This window comes from Centruroides sculpturatus, unplaced genomic scaffold (assembly GCF_000671375.1).
Source record: "Centruroides sculpturatus isolate CEXI.00-Female unplaced genomic scaffold, Cexi_2.0 scaffold84, whole genome shotgun sequence".
Taxonomy (NCBI): Eukaryota; Metazoa; Arthropoda; class Arachnida; order Scorpiones; family Buthidae; genus Centruroides; species Centruroides sculpturatus.
In genome coordinates, this window is record NW_019384316.1 from 865,199 (window position 1) to 877,307 (window position 12,109).

Here is a 12,109-nt window from a genome sequence, read left to right on the forward strand (position 1 = left end):
TCCAGAACAGATTAATCAAATTCCCATAAAAATCTATGATAAATTGATAATCGGTTAACAAACAATTCGGATAGTGAACACAGTCTTGGAACGGATTATGTTCATTAACCAATCACCCACTGTATCTTTTTATTAATGTGCATGTACATTTGTTACAGACAGACATAGTAATTGATGTATATTTTAAACAATTCATATCACTTTTTACAATTTTTGAGATACTGATTATTATATTGAATTCTCCAGCAATGAATTTGCTTCCACAGTCCTGGTTCTCATTAGATTGTGCCATTTTTTCAAGATTGTTTCTGTTCTTCAGAAGTAAGTCCAATAAAGACTGTGAGATTTTCAACTGGACTGCAGCCTTTCTTTGGCACATTTTTGGAAGATTATCATAACATTCTAAATTCTTCAAGTTATCCTTCAAAAATACAGTCAAATTTTGTTTATATGTTTCTCAGTTATATGACTTTTGCAATTATACATTAAATACTTTTTTCGTGGTATTTTCTCCATTATAAAATACTCCAATTATATGTTTTTCATTTATACAATTTTGCACTTACATGCCATAATTTTTGATACCCTACAGTACTTTTTTCTCACTTAGGAATAGAAAATTTTAAAAAAATGAAAAAGTGAATTATGTAGTCACTTCAGCATAATCCGCAATGACAATGATTTGCCAGAAGATTCAAAAAACAAAGTGAATAATATGTAACATATCATCACATGTTATGTATTGCTTTTTCTGACCCTGCAAATTTTTTTCATTTTGAAAATTGCTTTGCCAGTCAAACACATTGAAAATTTTAGCTTTCCACATTTTATGGTGTGAACCAATTTTGTACGTGAATAAAAATCATTTTCCGGTTTCGCATTCATTTTCATTATTTTATGTCAATATGAGCTAACCTTTAGAATGACTTCATTTTTTCAAATGACTAGTTATTTTGACTTTGGAAGTAATTCAAAGATGGTTTCATTTGTGCATTTTTCTACTTATACGATATTTTTCTCAGTTTCCTTGAAAAATGCATAAATGGTATTCAGTTTTAGCTCATTATTTCTCCTGTTGAGTACTTTATCCATGATACTGAACAATAAAACTTACTGTCTGTAAAATACAATGGCATGGGATGAGGCCTAGAGCTTCTTTTATACTGTAAATGTACCATTCTAAACACATGTATTGTACATGTACAGTAATCAGACAGTAGATGTATAGTGCGATGGTCTTGATAATATCCAAATTGCTACTGATCAACAGTTCAGATTTTTCCCATCCATTTGTGTAAGCAGCTGTTCTCTTATGAGAGACCAAGAACTGAAGTACAAACCTACAGGTGTACAGACCACCTAAAGATGTCTTAAATAGTTTACGCTGGTATTGTTAGTATGTAATTCATCATAAACTGATCACATTAATGACAAATTTTTCATAGAAAATGCATAAATATCTTGGAACTTTGAAAATGATCACAATAAGAGACCAATGACAAAAAATGTGATTTTTATAAGTGACATTCAGTAAAATATAAAATAGATTTCTACCCTATACAATGTAAAACATGAAGCAAATGAATCAAAGTGCCGTACTGTCTATGTTATCTGTAGTTAAATTTCATTAGCAAAATGACAAATAATAACAGAATATGTTGTGTGAACAAGGAGAAACATTGGACAGTTAAACTAGAGCTATTGTTTTAAATGTATATAATTGTTTTGGTCCAAAAAATTTACTTTATAGTGATGAAAAGAACAAGAGTTTATAGCCAGCTAGCATTACAATTATAGAGCTATATGTGTTAATTGTCAATGAGGTTGATTAATTAACTGTTCATTAAAAAAATGACTTTGAAAAGTTCATCTTTCATTTGATAGACTATAAATATATAATAATAGTAAATGCTAAATTAAATATAAAAAGTTTTAATGTTGAGAGCATGCATTAAGTGAATTCAAGTCTATCACTCAGCTTCTAAACAGAATCTTTTTTATATAATAACTCTCAGAACACAGATGGGAAATTATTGAAGAGATGAGCTTTTAAGATAAAGATTTAAGTAGGAGTGTGTAATAATATCAATTAAAACATGTAGAAAATGAACAGGATAGAACTATAAGCAAACCATGCATATGTATGTCTTTAGTAGTTTTAGGGAAAAATCATAATGACAAATTGAATGTCTGTGGCGCACAAAGAATTTTTCACACTTTTTTTTTTTTAAAGCTTTTCTTGATAACTTTAGATGAAAGAAATGCTGTTGGATGAGTTTGTAATTGCAAGTTAAAATTGGCAGGTAATCAATATCATCCCATAATCTGCATCTACTTTTAACTTGACCTTCATAAAATTTATAATTAAAATTTTGTATTTGTAAAAGTAAATTTTTTTTAATATCTCAGTTTCGATGCTTTGTGATGAATGCCAATAACTTTTCCTTTTCATTTTGAGCATTTATGAAGGCATATTTGAAATTTAACAGTTTAATAATCTCAATATTTACTGTTTGTTATATTTAAAGCTAAAATATATAGACACTAAAAATCATAGGTATAAATACACATTATATCTTATACGATTTTTAGTGCCTAGATGTACTAGTTCTAGTTTTATTACATTATTTATATGAAATTTTAAAATAATTCAAATGGAATTTATAGGATTTGAAGAAATATCATTTTTATTATTGGTTTGCATTTCCTGCTCTTCGATATCCTGAAACTTCATATATAATAGATAAGCCAATAATGTTGGACAAATACTTCACCATTCAACAGGTTTGTATCCTGTATCCTGCATATGTGAATAAAAGTTTAAATACGTTTAAGTAAAATTAACTGAAAAAAAAAAAACATTTAAGAGATTAAATTAAGCATTGTGATTTAATGAAGTTACAAAATTATTATGAAATAATTTTAAATTTGAGATCTTTAACTTCTTTTATAGTTAGTTTTTAATTTGTTAATTATTACAGTACAATATCTTTCATTTAATAGTTTATTAATTGAAAACCTAGTTATCATTTGGCTTCAGCAATTAATATTGTGTTTTTCCCAAGTTATAAAGTACTATTTTTTAAATAAAAACACTTATTTTTTTATTTTATTAACAATTTAAATCTATTTATTCATCCTAAAATTTTTATGATATCTGTTCATATTTCAGAGAAATAATTCTATTAAAGTAGACACGATATGTCTATTTTAATAGTATTTTAATAAAATTTGGTTTAGCTATTTGTTGTTGTTTGTTAAGTTACAGCAACGCAACACTTGGGCAATCTGCCTAGGGGGATGCCTTCTTAAGGGAAACTGGCCCCTATTTAGGCGTTACAGACATGGAGAAAACCTGGAAAACTCCACGTGGCCAGCCCGTCCGAGCGAGGCTGGCCACATGGAGACCAGCCTCACGACCAACCCACGACCGAACTCCGGTGTTTGGGATACGAAGACCACTTAGCTATTTGTACTATCAAAAGTCATGTAATAATTTTTTTGATTTTAATATCTGTATATTTGATAATATTTTGATTTGAATACAGTATTTGTATTTAAAAAATGCAAAACTATACTTACTTCAAAGCAAAGGTCGTATTTTTAATTCATAAATATTTGAGATTTGTTCTCAATCTTTAGATGAGAATTAGTTTTGAATGATTTTAGATTTAAACATTTAATCATTTGCATGTTAGGAAGACCAGTTTTTCTAAATTAAATTAAATAAGCATAAGCAAAAGAAGAACTAATCTAACATTTAAGTTAATTCTTACGTAACATTTGATCTTCTTAATAATATCCTAATGTTTAAATGTTCAAATCAAAAATGTTTTGAAAATAATTGCCATTTAACGAGGGAGAAGAATAAATCTCCGAAGACATTCACGAAATAAAAAAAAAAAAAGATTTGCTTTTTATGTATAATTTTAATAATATATGCTAGCTATAAAATATAACACAAATTATTATTCTTTAAATAAAAATCTCAATGTTTTATAAGCTATCTTATCACAATTTTTAAAATGTAAAACTTGATACGGAACAACTTTATAATCTTACTATATTTTCAACTCTTTGGGTATGGATGAAAAAAATAAATTCAATAGTTAGAACACAATGAATATTTTATGTTAATTGTCATGGGGTTTTTAAAAATTATAATTTTTTTTTTATTAAGTTATGCACGAAACATTCAAAAAACGTTTTCATATTGAAAGGAAAATAATATGCATGCAATATAATTGTCAAAAAATAAAATTATTAACAATTTAAAAAAATTCCTGTTGTTTAACAAGAAAAATATATATATTGTTTTTTTATATATCTGAGATACATAGTTTCATATGAGGACTTCAGTTACCATACTTTAAAATGGCAGTAATTGAAGAGTCTAGTTTTGTCAATGATAGTATTTTTCTCAAGATTTTATATGGCATTGTGAATTTTCTTAAAACAGATGAAGATCATTTTCACATATCAGGTTATGTAAACAAATAATAATTTTTTGTTTCTGAGCAGCTGAAAATCCACAGTAGCATCAAAGTGAAAAACTGACTATTTGATATTAGATGACATATCTTAGGTCATTGGAGTTTCTTTGAAGATAATTAAATTGTTACAGTTAAATTTATTCACCGCATAAAAATGTTTAGAAAATTTTCCAAATCCAAGTTACATCATCACGAAATTGATTTCTCTATCATATGGTTTCAACAAGTTGGGACAATTACTCGCACGGTGAGCGCATTAATGGATCTGATCACAGAAAATGTTTCTACAGCATGTTTTATGGTATGATGATATTCAATGCCTGCATAATTTATCCATTTGTGATTACCTTTCAGATATCCAAAGAAAGTAAAGTGAATGCCCTATAGAAGGAAGTTTTGAAAATCTGAAGGAAAGAAGACAAGATGAAATTTTAATAATACCAGAGAACATTAAAACAGTGAGTGGTGCAGAACTTCTAAGCAAGATTTCAAGAATGTATGAATTATGGAAGACAACTTAATGAGAAAGTAAACAAATGAAATGTGAACTATGTGAAATAAAATGGTATTAATGTTATTTCTTGTGTTAGTAATCATTAAACATGAATATTAAATTTGAAAATTGTTGGGTCTCTCTACCATACCCCATAGACCTCTATTGTTACTATCTGAATAATATATTCGCCATTGCTATACTTAAAAATTTAATTTAAACAAATGGTTTAAGATATTTTATAAAGCATTGTGTTTTTATTCAAAGAAAATAGTTTTATCAGTTTTTTTTTTACAGTGACGATAGAAATTTTGCAGATATATATATCTTATTATTTCCTAAATATACAGTTTATAACCATAATTAAATAGTTAATAAATTTTTCTGTAATCCATAATTAATTATTGTAATAATAAACAAATATTGCATGCATCTGGTAAATTTTGTTTTTGTCGATATTTTTAGGCATTAAAATAATTATTTTACATTTTTTTTTTTTTAAATTAATGTTTGTTTGTTTTATTTTAATTATAAATTTTATTTAAATAAAAAGTAAATAAATAAATAATTTTATAAATATTTTGAAAATTTTTCACTTATTATGTAGATTGAACAATTGCAAGAAGGAATAGGAAAATTATCTTGTCAAGCTTATTTTTTAGTTTATGTTTCAACAGATGGAAATATTTCTGTTGTTCCTCTTAGAGACTATCATATAATTAGTGGAGAGCCAGGAAAGGTAAATAAATTCCAAATTATTTTTGAAGAATATATTTTTGTATTTAGAATATAAATTGTTCTGTTAAATTGTAAATACAGTAGAACCCCTCTAATCTGTCACCTTTGGGACTGGGGGTATGGTCGGAACACAAAAAAGGTCGGATTATCAGAAAAAAGTAAAATAAACAATCTTCCCTTTGTCCAGTCTTTATAGCACTGTTAATTTTTCATTTAATGAAAGAGTAGCGTGTTTACGTTTCACTCCTGACATGCTGAAAACACACACAAAACTGTACACATACTGTACACTCAATGTAAAACATATACTGTAACAAACACAAGAACGCCACGGACGGTGAGTCACTGACGAGTCGGGACAAGTTTCTCGACTCCGACCACGGTCGGATTAACCGGAGTGACGGACTAGCCGAGGGCGGACTAGAGGGGTTCTACTGTATATATTATAAAAATAATACATTGTCTTTATTGTAATTTATCACATGAAAGCATGACAAATGTTTTAATTGGTTAACATAAAGCTAAAATTTTATTTATTTTTTCACATATTAAGATGATATCGACAAATTACAATGTATCAAATAATGTATATGGTAGGGTCAAAGATAAGCTGTAGTTTTAAGTTAATATTACAAATATTTAAAGAAGACCGTCTTCAAAATATGTATCTTCTGCAGTTACCCACTTCTGCCAACATTCATAACACTTATTAAAACAGTCTTGTAGCCCTTTCGATATTAACTCCTTGAGTACAATTATAGCAGCACTTTTTACTTCTACTGATTTGAATGCAATCCTTTAGTAGAATTTCATTTTGGTGAAGATATGAAAGTCTACAGTGAGTGAGGAGAATGTATAAATACAGGTATTTGGTGTTTTGTCAACTATTAATTAATTAGGAAAGAGTGATGTACTGGGATGTTGCCATGTATTGAAATATAGCTTGTTTTTTGATTATTGAGAGGTTGATGCTGAAAGCATTGTCGAAGCCACTGTTTAGAGACATTCTATAAGTTAATATACAAAATAGCCAATACTAAAAGCAGTATCCTTGCTGATAGGAAACTGCACTAAAATTAGATGGAAAAGGACCCAATTCTTAGTTATATTAATATATGGTAATAGAGAAATTTTGTATCACTTCACTCACAAGTCACCAATTATGGAATAACAATAAAACTAGATCAAGTATAAAACTTTAAACTACAAAGATTGTATTTATCATTGCAATGATATCAAAACAGATTTTAAATATAATTCTTATATAGAGAAAGTATATTAAACAACCTGAAGCCCGATAATATATGGAAACATAGCCAAACAATTGCCTTTAAATTTGTTGTTTAATATACTTATATATATATACACCTTGCCAGGTAAAACATTAGCTAGCTGAGTGCTATTGTGGAGATGTACTTAGGCCGTGGGTGTAGGAATCATCTCCCAGCTGGCGAAGTGATTAACTGCGTAATGCTATATCCAAATTTAAATACATCCATCTGGAAACGAAGGCTTGCTCAGGATGCAAGCAGAGGTTGTGGGTTTGGGTTCAAGCACTGNATTAAATAATTTAGAACTATCTGGAAGAAAAGAACTGACCCAGGGCAGGGCTTGAACCCACAACCTCTGCTTGTTGTGCAGTGTACTTGCCAGTTGTGTTGCAGGTCCAAGCTCCAACTTGGGTCAGATGGTTCTAAATTATTTAATAAATTATTAAAATTATAATTATTAATTTAGTTAAAAGGACATCTAACATCTACCTCTAGTAGCAAATTACTTAGTATTAATTATTAAAAAATAGCAGATTTATAGCTGATGTATGTAAAGGCGATCATTTGGTTATGTTTCTAAATTGGGTAATTTTACTCTGAATGAATATAGCTTAAATTTTAAATTCAAATTGGAATTGAAATTTTGATACTGATATAATTCCTTTCAGATGTTAACATTATTTTGAAAATGTTTTCTAACATACATGTATTTTTGCATTTAACAAAAACATTCTTGACCTTGATAACACACACTAAATCAATGCTTTTTGTAACACTTTCTTGAAATGCTCTTAGTAATACATTTAAATCATTCTTAATGTTAGAAGTAGATATATTGCTAATCAATTAAAAGAATTGAAAGGGAAAGATTTGTTTTTTGTCTTGAAAATCTCTATTAATATGTTTTTATATATTAGAAGGTTATGACGAGTCGGGACAAGTTTCTCGACTCCGACCACNAGATGTTAACATTATTTTGAAAATGTTTTCTAACATACATGTATTTTTGCATTTAACAAAAACATTCTTGACCTTGATAACACACACTAAATCAATGCTTTTTGTAACACTTTCTTGAAATGCTCTTAGTAATACATTTAAATCATTCTTAATGTTAGAAGTAGATATATTGCTAATCAATTAAAAGAATTGAAAGGGAAAGATTTGTTTTTTGTCTTGAAAATCTCTATTAATATGTTTTTATATATTAGAAGGTTATATTTAATGAAATTATAGTTTTGTAAACTTTTTCGTCCAATGGAGATTATTATTATTATTAAAATAAAAGACAAAGTGTACCCAAAGAAATAAATGGTGGAAATAAAAGTCTGGAACACACGAAATAAATGGTGGTTCCTTTTGGGCAAACTTTGTCTTTAATTTTAATAGAAATTATAGTTGTCAAAGTAATATTATTTATAATACAATAAGCATAATTACTCATATAAATCAATAAAATAAATTATTATTTTTTTATTAAATATAATATAAAAATGTATATGGTTTTATTTGTATTTGGCAACACGACACATGGGCAATCGGCCGAGGGGAATGCTTTCCGGGAGGTCTTTTATGGGAAACTGGTCCCTATTGAGGTGTTAATAACATGGAGAAAATCTGGAAACTAAACATGACCAACCTGGTGAGGTGTGAACCCATGACCAACTACCAGTGTTCAGTGGTTTTATCTACTGGCTACCTGGTGGGCAGATAAAAAATGTATACAGTATGCAATATTCAATCCTTTGGGCAAATTATTCCATTTTTAATATGTAGGAGAAGAAAAAGTATAGATATTAAGAAAAAAGAATAATATCTTTTAAATTTACAAATAAAGATTAGTAAAGCAATTTTCTGAAATTAGCACTATTAAAATTATTATTGATGATATAAAATTATAATATATACAGTAAAACCTGTTCAAAATGAAACCTGAATAAAACTGAAATATGCCTAATTTGCCTAAATGGAAAAAACATTCTGGAATGGCACAGTTTTCTATGTTAAATATTATTATAAGCTGGAAACCTGTCCAACAAGGTAATGGAAAAGTTTTGGGTACAAAGAATGTAATTTAACCTGGATAAAGCAGAAAATTAGGATTCCACTTGTAGACAAAGTAAAATTGCCTCAGGCACTGCAGAGCAAAAAAGCTATTCTGAAAACAATTTCAAACCTTGTTAGAGAAATAAAGGTCATGTGATAAGGGGACATGTGAACATAGTGTTTTTATTAACATTAGTCTTTATTAGAAACGGGAGGAATCAAGAACTTTCAAAAATCAAATGAGTTTTGAAGAATTGAGTTCTTGAGAACAAGCGACAAGTACAATTTATGAAACAATGAGAATAAGGTAACATATTGCCAACTTATCTTTTATGGAGTAGCTAGTAACTAATTAGTACTGAGTTTTTGAAAACAAGTTTATTAACATGTTGATAGTTACATTAATTGAAGTAAACAATTAAAGTACAGTTGTCCCTCGATAATCCGACAGGTATGGGACCAAAGGGGTGTCGGATTACCAAAAGTGTCCGGATTACTGAAAATAATTACATATTTCGCATTGTTTTGCTAGCAGTAACTTACAATATTCTCTACTCCAACTGTTCGAACAGAACTGCTCACATAAACACACGAAATGTGTGTCATCGAGTAAGAATTGGATGGGGAGATTCACATCTCGACATGCTTCTGTGCAAGCAGACACGTAACGGGGACGGGTACCTTGACGGGAGGTGTGTCGGACTACTGAGCATGTCGGATTAAAAAACGTCGGACTATCGAGGGACAACTGTATTAGAATTTCTTGAGAAGTCAGATCAAAGAATAACTTAATTTTTTATATGACTGTAATGTGATTAGAATTTGCGACAGCAGGGCATGGCACTAATTTCTGATGCTCAATTTGCTTATTCACTGTCAAGTGATCATGTAAGAATTACACCCAAGGAATATTCAAATACCTAGTGTAAATTTGGGAACAACGAGTACTTTTTATAATCAAATAATTTTCATTTTTTGTATTCAAATGTGCTTATCTTTAATTGAAATCACTTGGATTAATCAAATTAATCCAAAGTGATTCCAGTTAAATTTTTTTACATTTACGTAAAAGAAAAAAAACAAAACAAACTGTTACATTTATTGAGTATAGTTTAAAGATTAAGAAAATAGGAAAAATACCAAAACCTGTTCAAAACAGAAACCCGCGAAACCAGAAAAAATATTTTGTACTGTGCAGTTCCAGTTTACACAGATTTTACTGTATTATTCTAATCGTGAAGAAGAATCAACATTCATTTTTACATATCAAATACGAATACTTAATTTGGGAATTCAGTTGTGTTTCCTTTACCATCTTCTCAATACATTTATAAAGTCTGATTTATTTTTTAAATAGTTGTTATGTCATATTTTAATAAAATTCTAGAGTTATATACAGTGAAACTTGTGTAAACTGGACTTGTATGGTAGTGAATATTTATTAAGGTTTTGTTTTGGACAGTTTTAATGTGTTTGTATAATAATAATAATAATATTTTTACAGATACTTTTAGCATTTGCAGATCCANTTTTATTTTATTAACAATTTAAATCTATTTATTCATCCTAAAATTTTTATGATATCTGTTCATATTTCAGAGAAATAATTCTATTAAAGTAGACATGATATATCTATTTTAATAGTATTTTAATAAAATTCTAGAGTTATATACAGTGAAACTTGTGTAAACTGGACTTGTATGGTAGTGAATATTTATTAAGGTTTTGTTTTGGACAGTTTTAATGTGTTTGTATAATAATAATAATAATATTTTTACAGATACTTTTAGCATTTGCAGATCCATCCACTTTCAATTGCTATCCTGGCTGGCCATTACGAAATTTGTTATCTCTAGTTGCTTATCATTGGTAAATATTTTAAATTATTCAATTTTGAAATTATTTTCTCTAAATCTCGAAATAATCGCGTTCATTTATCTTTTAGGGGAAAAGATAAAAAAGAATGGGAAATAATATGTTTTAGAGATCGTCTCAAGTCTTGTGTTCACAGTCTTGTTTTAAAAATACAATTGGGCACTCTAGATCTTCAACAAGGTTGATAAATTTTTTAAAATTAAGTGGTACAGTTTACTATGATTTTAAAATTTATTGTAAATTTTAAATGAATTTTTCAGTGCCCCCTCCATGTGTTGGATGGGAAAAGAACGTTCAACAGAAAGTAGGTCCTCGTAAAGTTGATCTAAGCGCATCATTAGATCCTGTCAAGTAGGTAAAGAGCAAAATCTGCTATTATTTAATATGTGCTTATAATGTTTTGTGTGATATATTTAAAAACAATACAAAAAGTTTTAAATTTTTATGTGTAAAGAAGGTAATATAAATGAACAAAACTGAAACTAAAAATGAATAGAAAAACACACCATGATATTCCAGAAAAATAATTTTAATTAAACAAATCATCGGGTAATGCATCTAGAAAAAAATTTTTTAATTTTGTTCTAGATGCATTACTCGATGACGACAATTCAGTGAAGGTCAAAAACATTTGTTTGATTAAATTTATTTTTGTTAGAATATCACGGTGTGTTTTCCTATTAAATTTAGTTCTGTTAGTTTTTTATTATTATTTATTATATTATAAGAAATTTTGCAATTAATATGGGTAGATTAGATATTTATATAAAAATTTATGGCAGTTTTTGTAATTTGTATATTTGAAAAAAGATTTGTTAAATTCACTATAGAATATTTTAAAATAATCACTGAAATAATAATTTTATATATTTTATATTAAAAATTTGCGTTAACATATATAAGAAAATGAAGTTTTTTATAAAACCAGATTTGAAGGAAATTATATCACCTGTTATTTTTTTCAGATGCTAAATTTCTTCATTTTTAACCAAAATTTTTCATTTCAAGATTTATAAAAAATTTAATTTTATGCTATACCAGTATAAGTTTATCCAAAATTCTATATAATTGAAAGAAATTAAATTTTTGATAAGTTAAATTATCTCAGAAACTGATAAAACAAGATTTCTTAAGCTTGTTTTATTAAAAAAAAAAAAATTTAATGTTTATATTTTCAATTAAAATTTAATCTT

General features: G+C 27.8%; 1 protein-coding gene across 2 annotated transcripts in view; it reads left to right on the forward strand.

Annotated features, from left to right (window-relative positions):
* Positions 1 to 2,667: 2,667 nt before the first annotated feature.
* Positions 2,668 to 12,109, forward strand: part of LOC111623511 (ubiquitin-like modifier-activating enzyme ATG7) — a 26,061-nt gene continuing 16,619 nt past the window's right edge. Inside the window, exons 1-6 of one of the 2 annotated variants that reach the window (XM_023366122.1) lie at positions 2,668 to 2,784; positions 4,848 to 5,058; positions 5,594 to 5,725; positions 10,822 to 10,910; positions 10,987 to 11,096; positions 11,177 to 11,267. In XM_023366122.1, the coding sequence (XP_023221890.1) occupies positions 5,056 to 5,058; positions 5,594 to 5,725; positions 10,822 to 10,910; positions 10,987 to 11,096; positions 11,177 to 11,267 (425 nt within the window). In that variant the 5' untranslated portion in view covers positions 2,668 to 2,784; positions 4,848 to 5,055. Of the gene's footprint in view, positions 2,785 to 4,303; positions 4,741 to 4,847; positions 5,059 to 5,593; positions 5,726 to 10,821; positions 10,911 to 10,986; positions 11,097 to 11,176; positions 11,268 to 12,109 lie in introns of those variants that run through there. The other variant, XM_023366115.1, reaches the window with a different exon arrangement.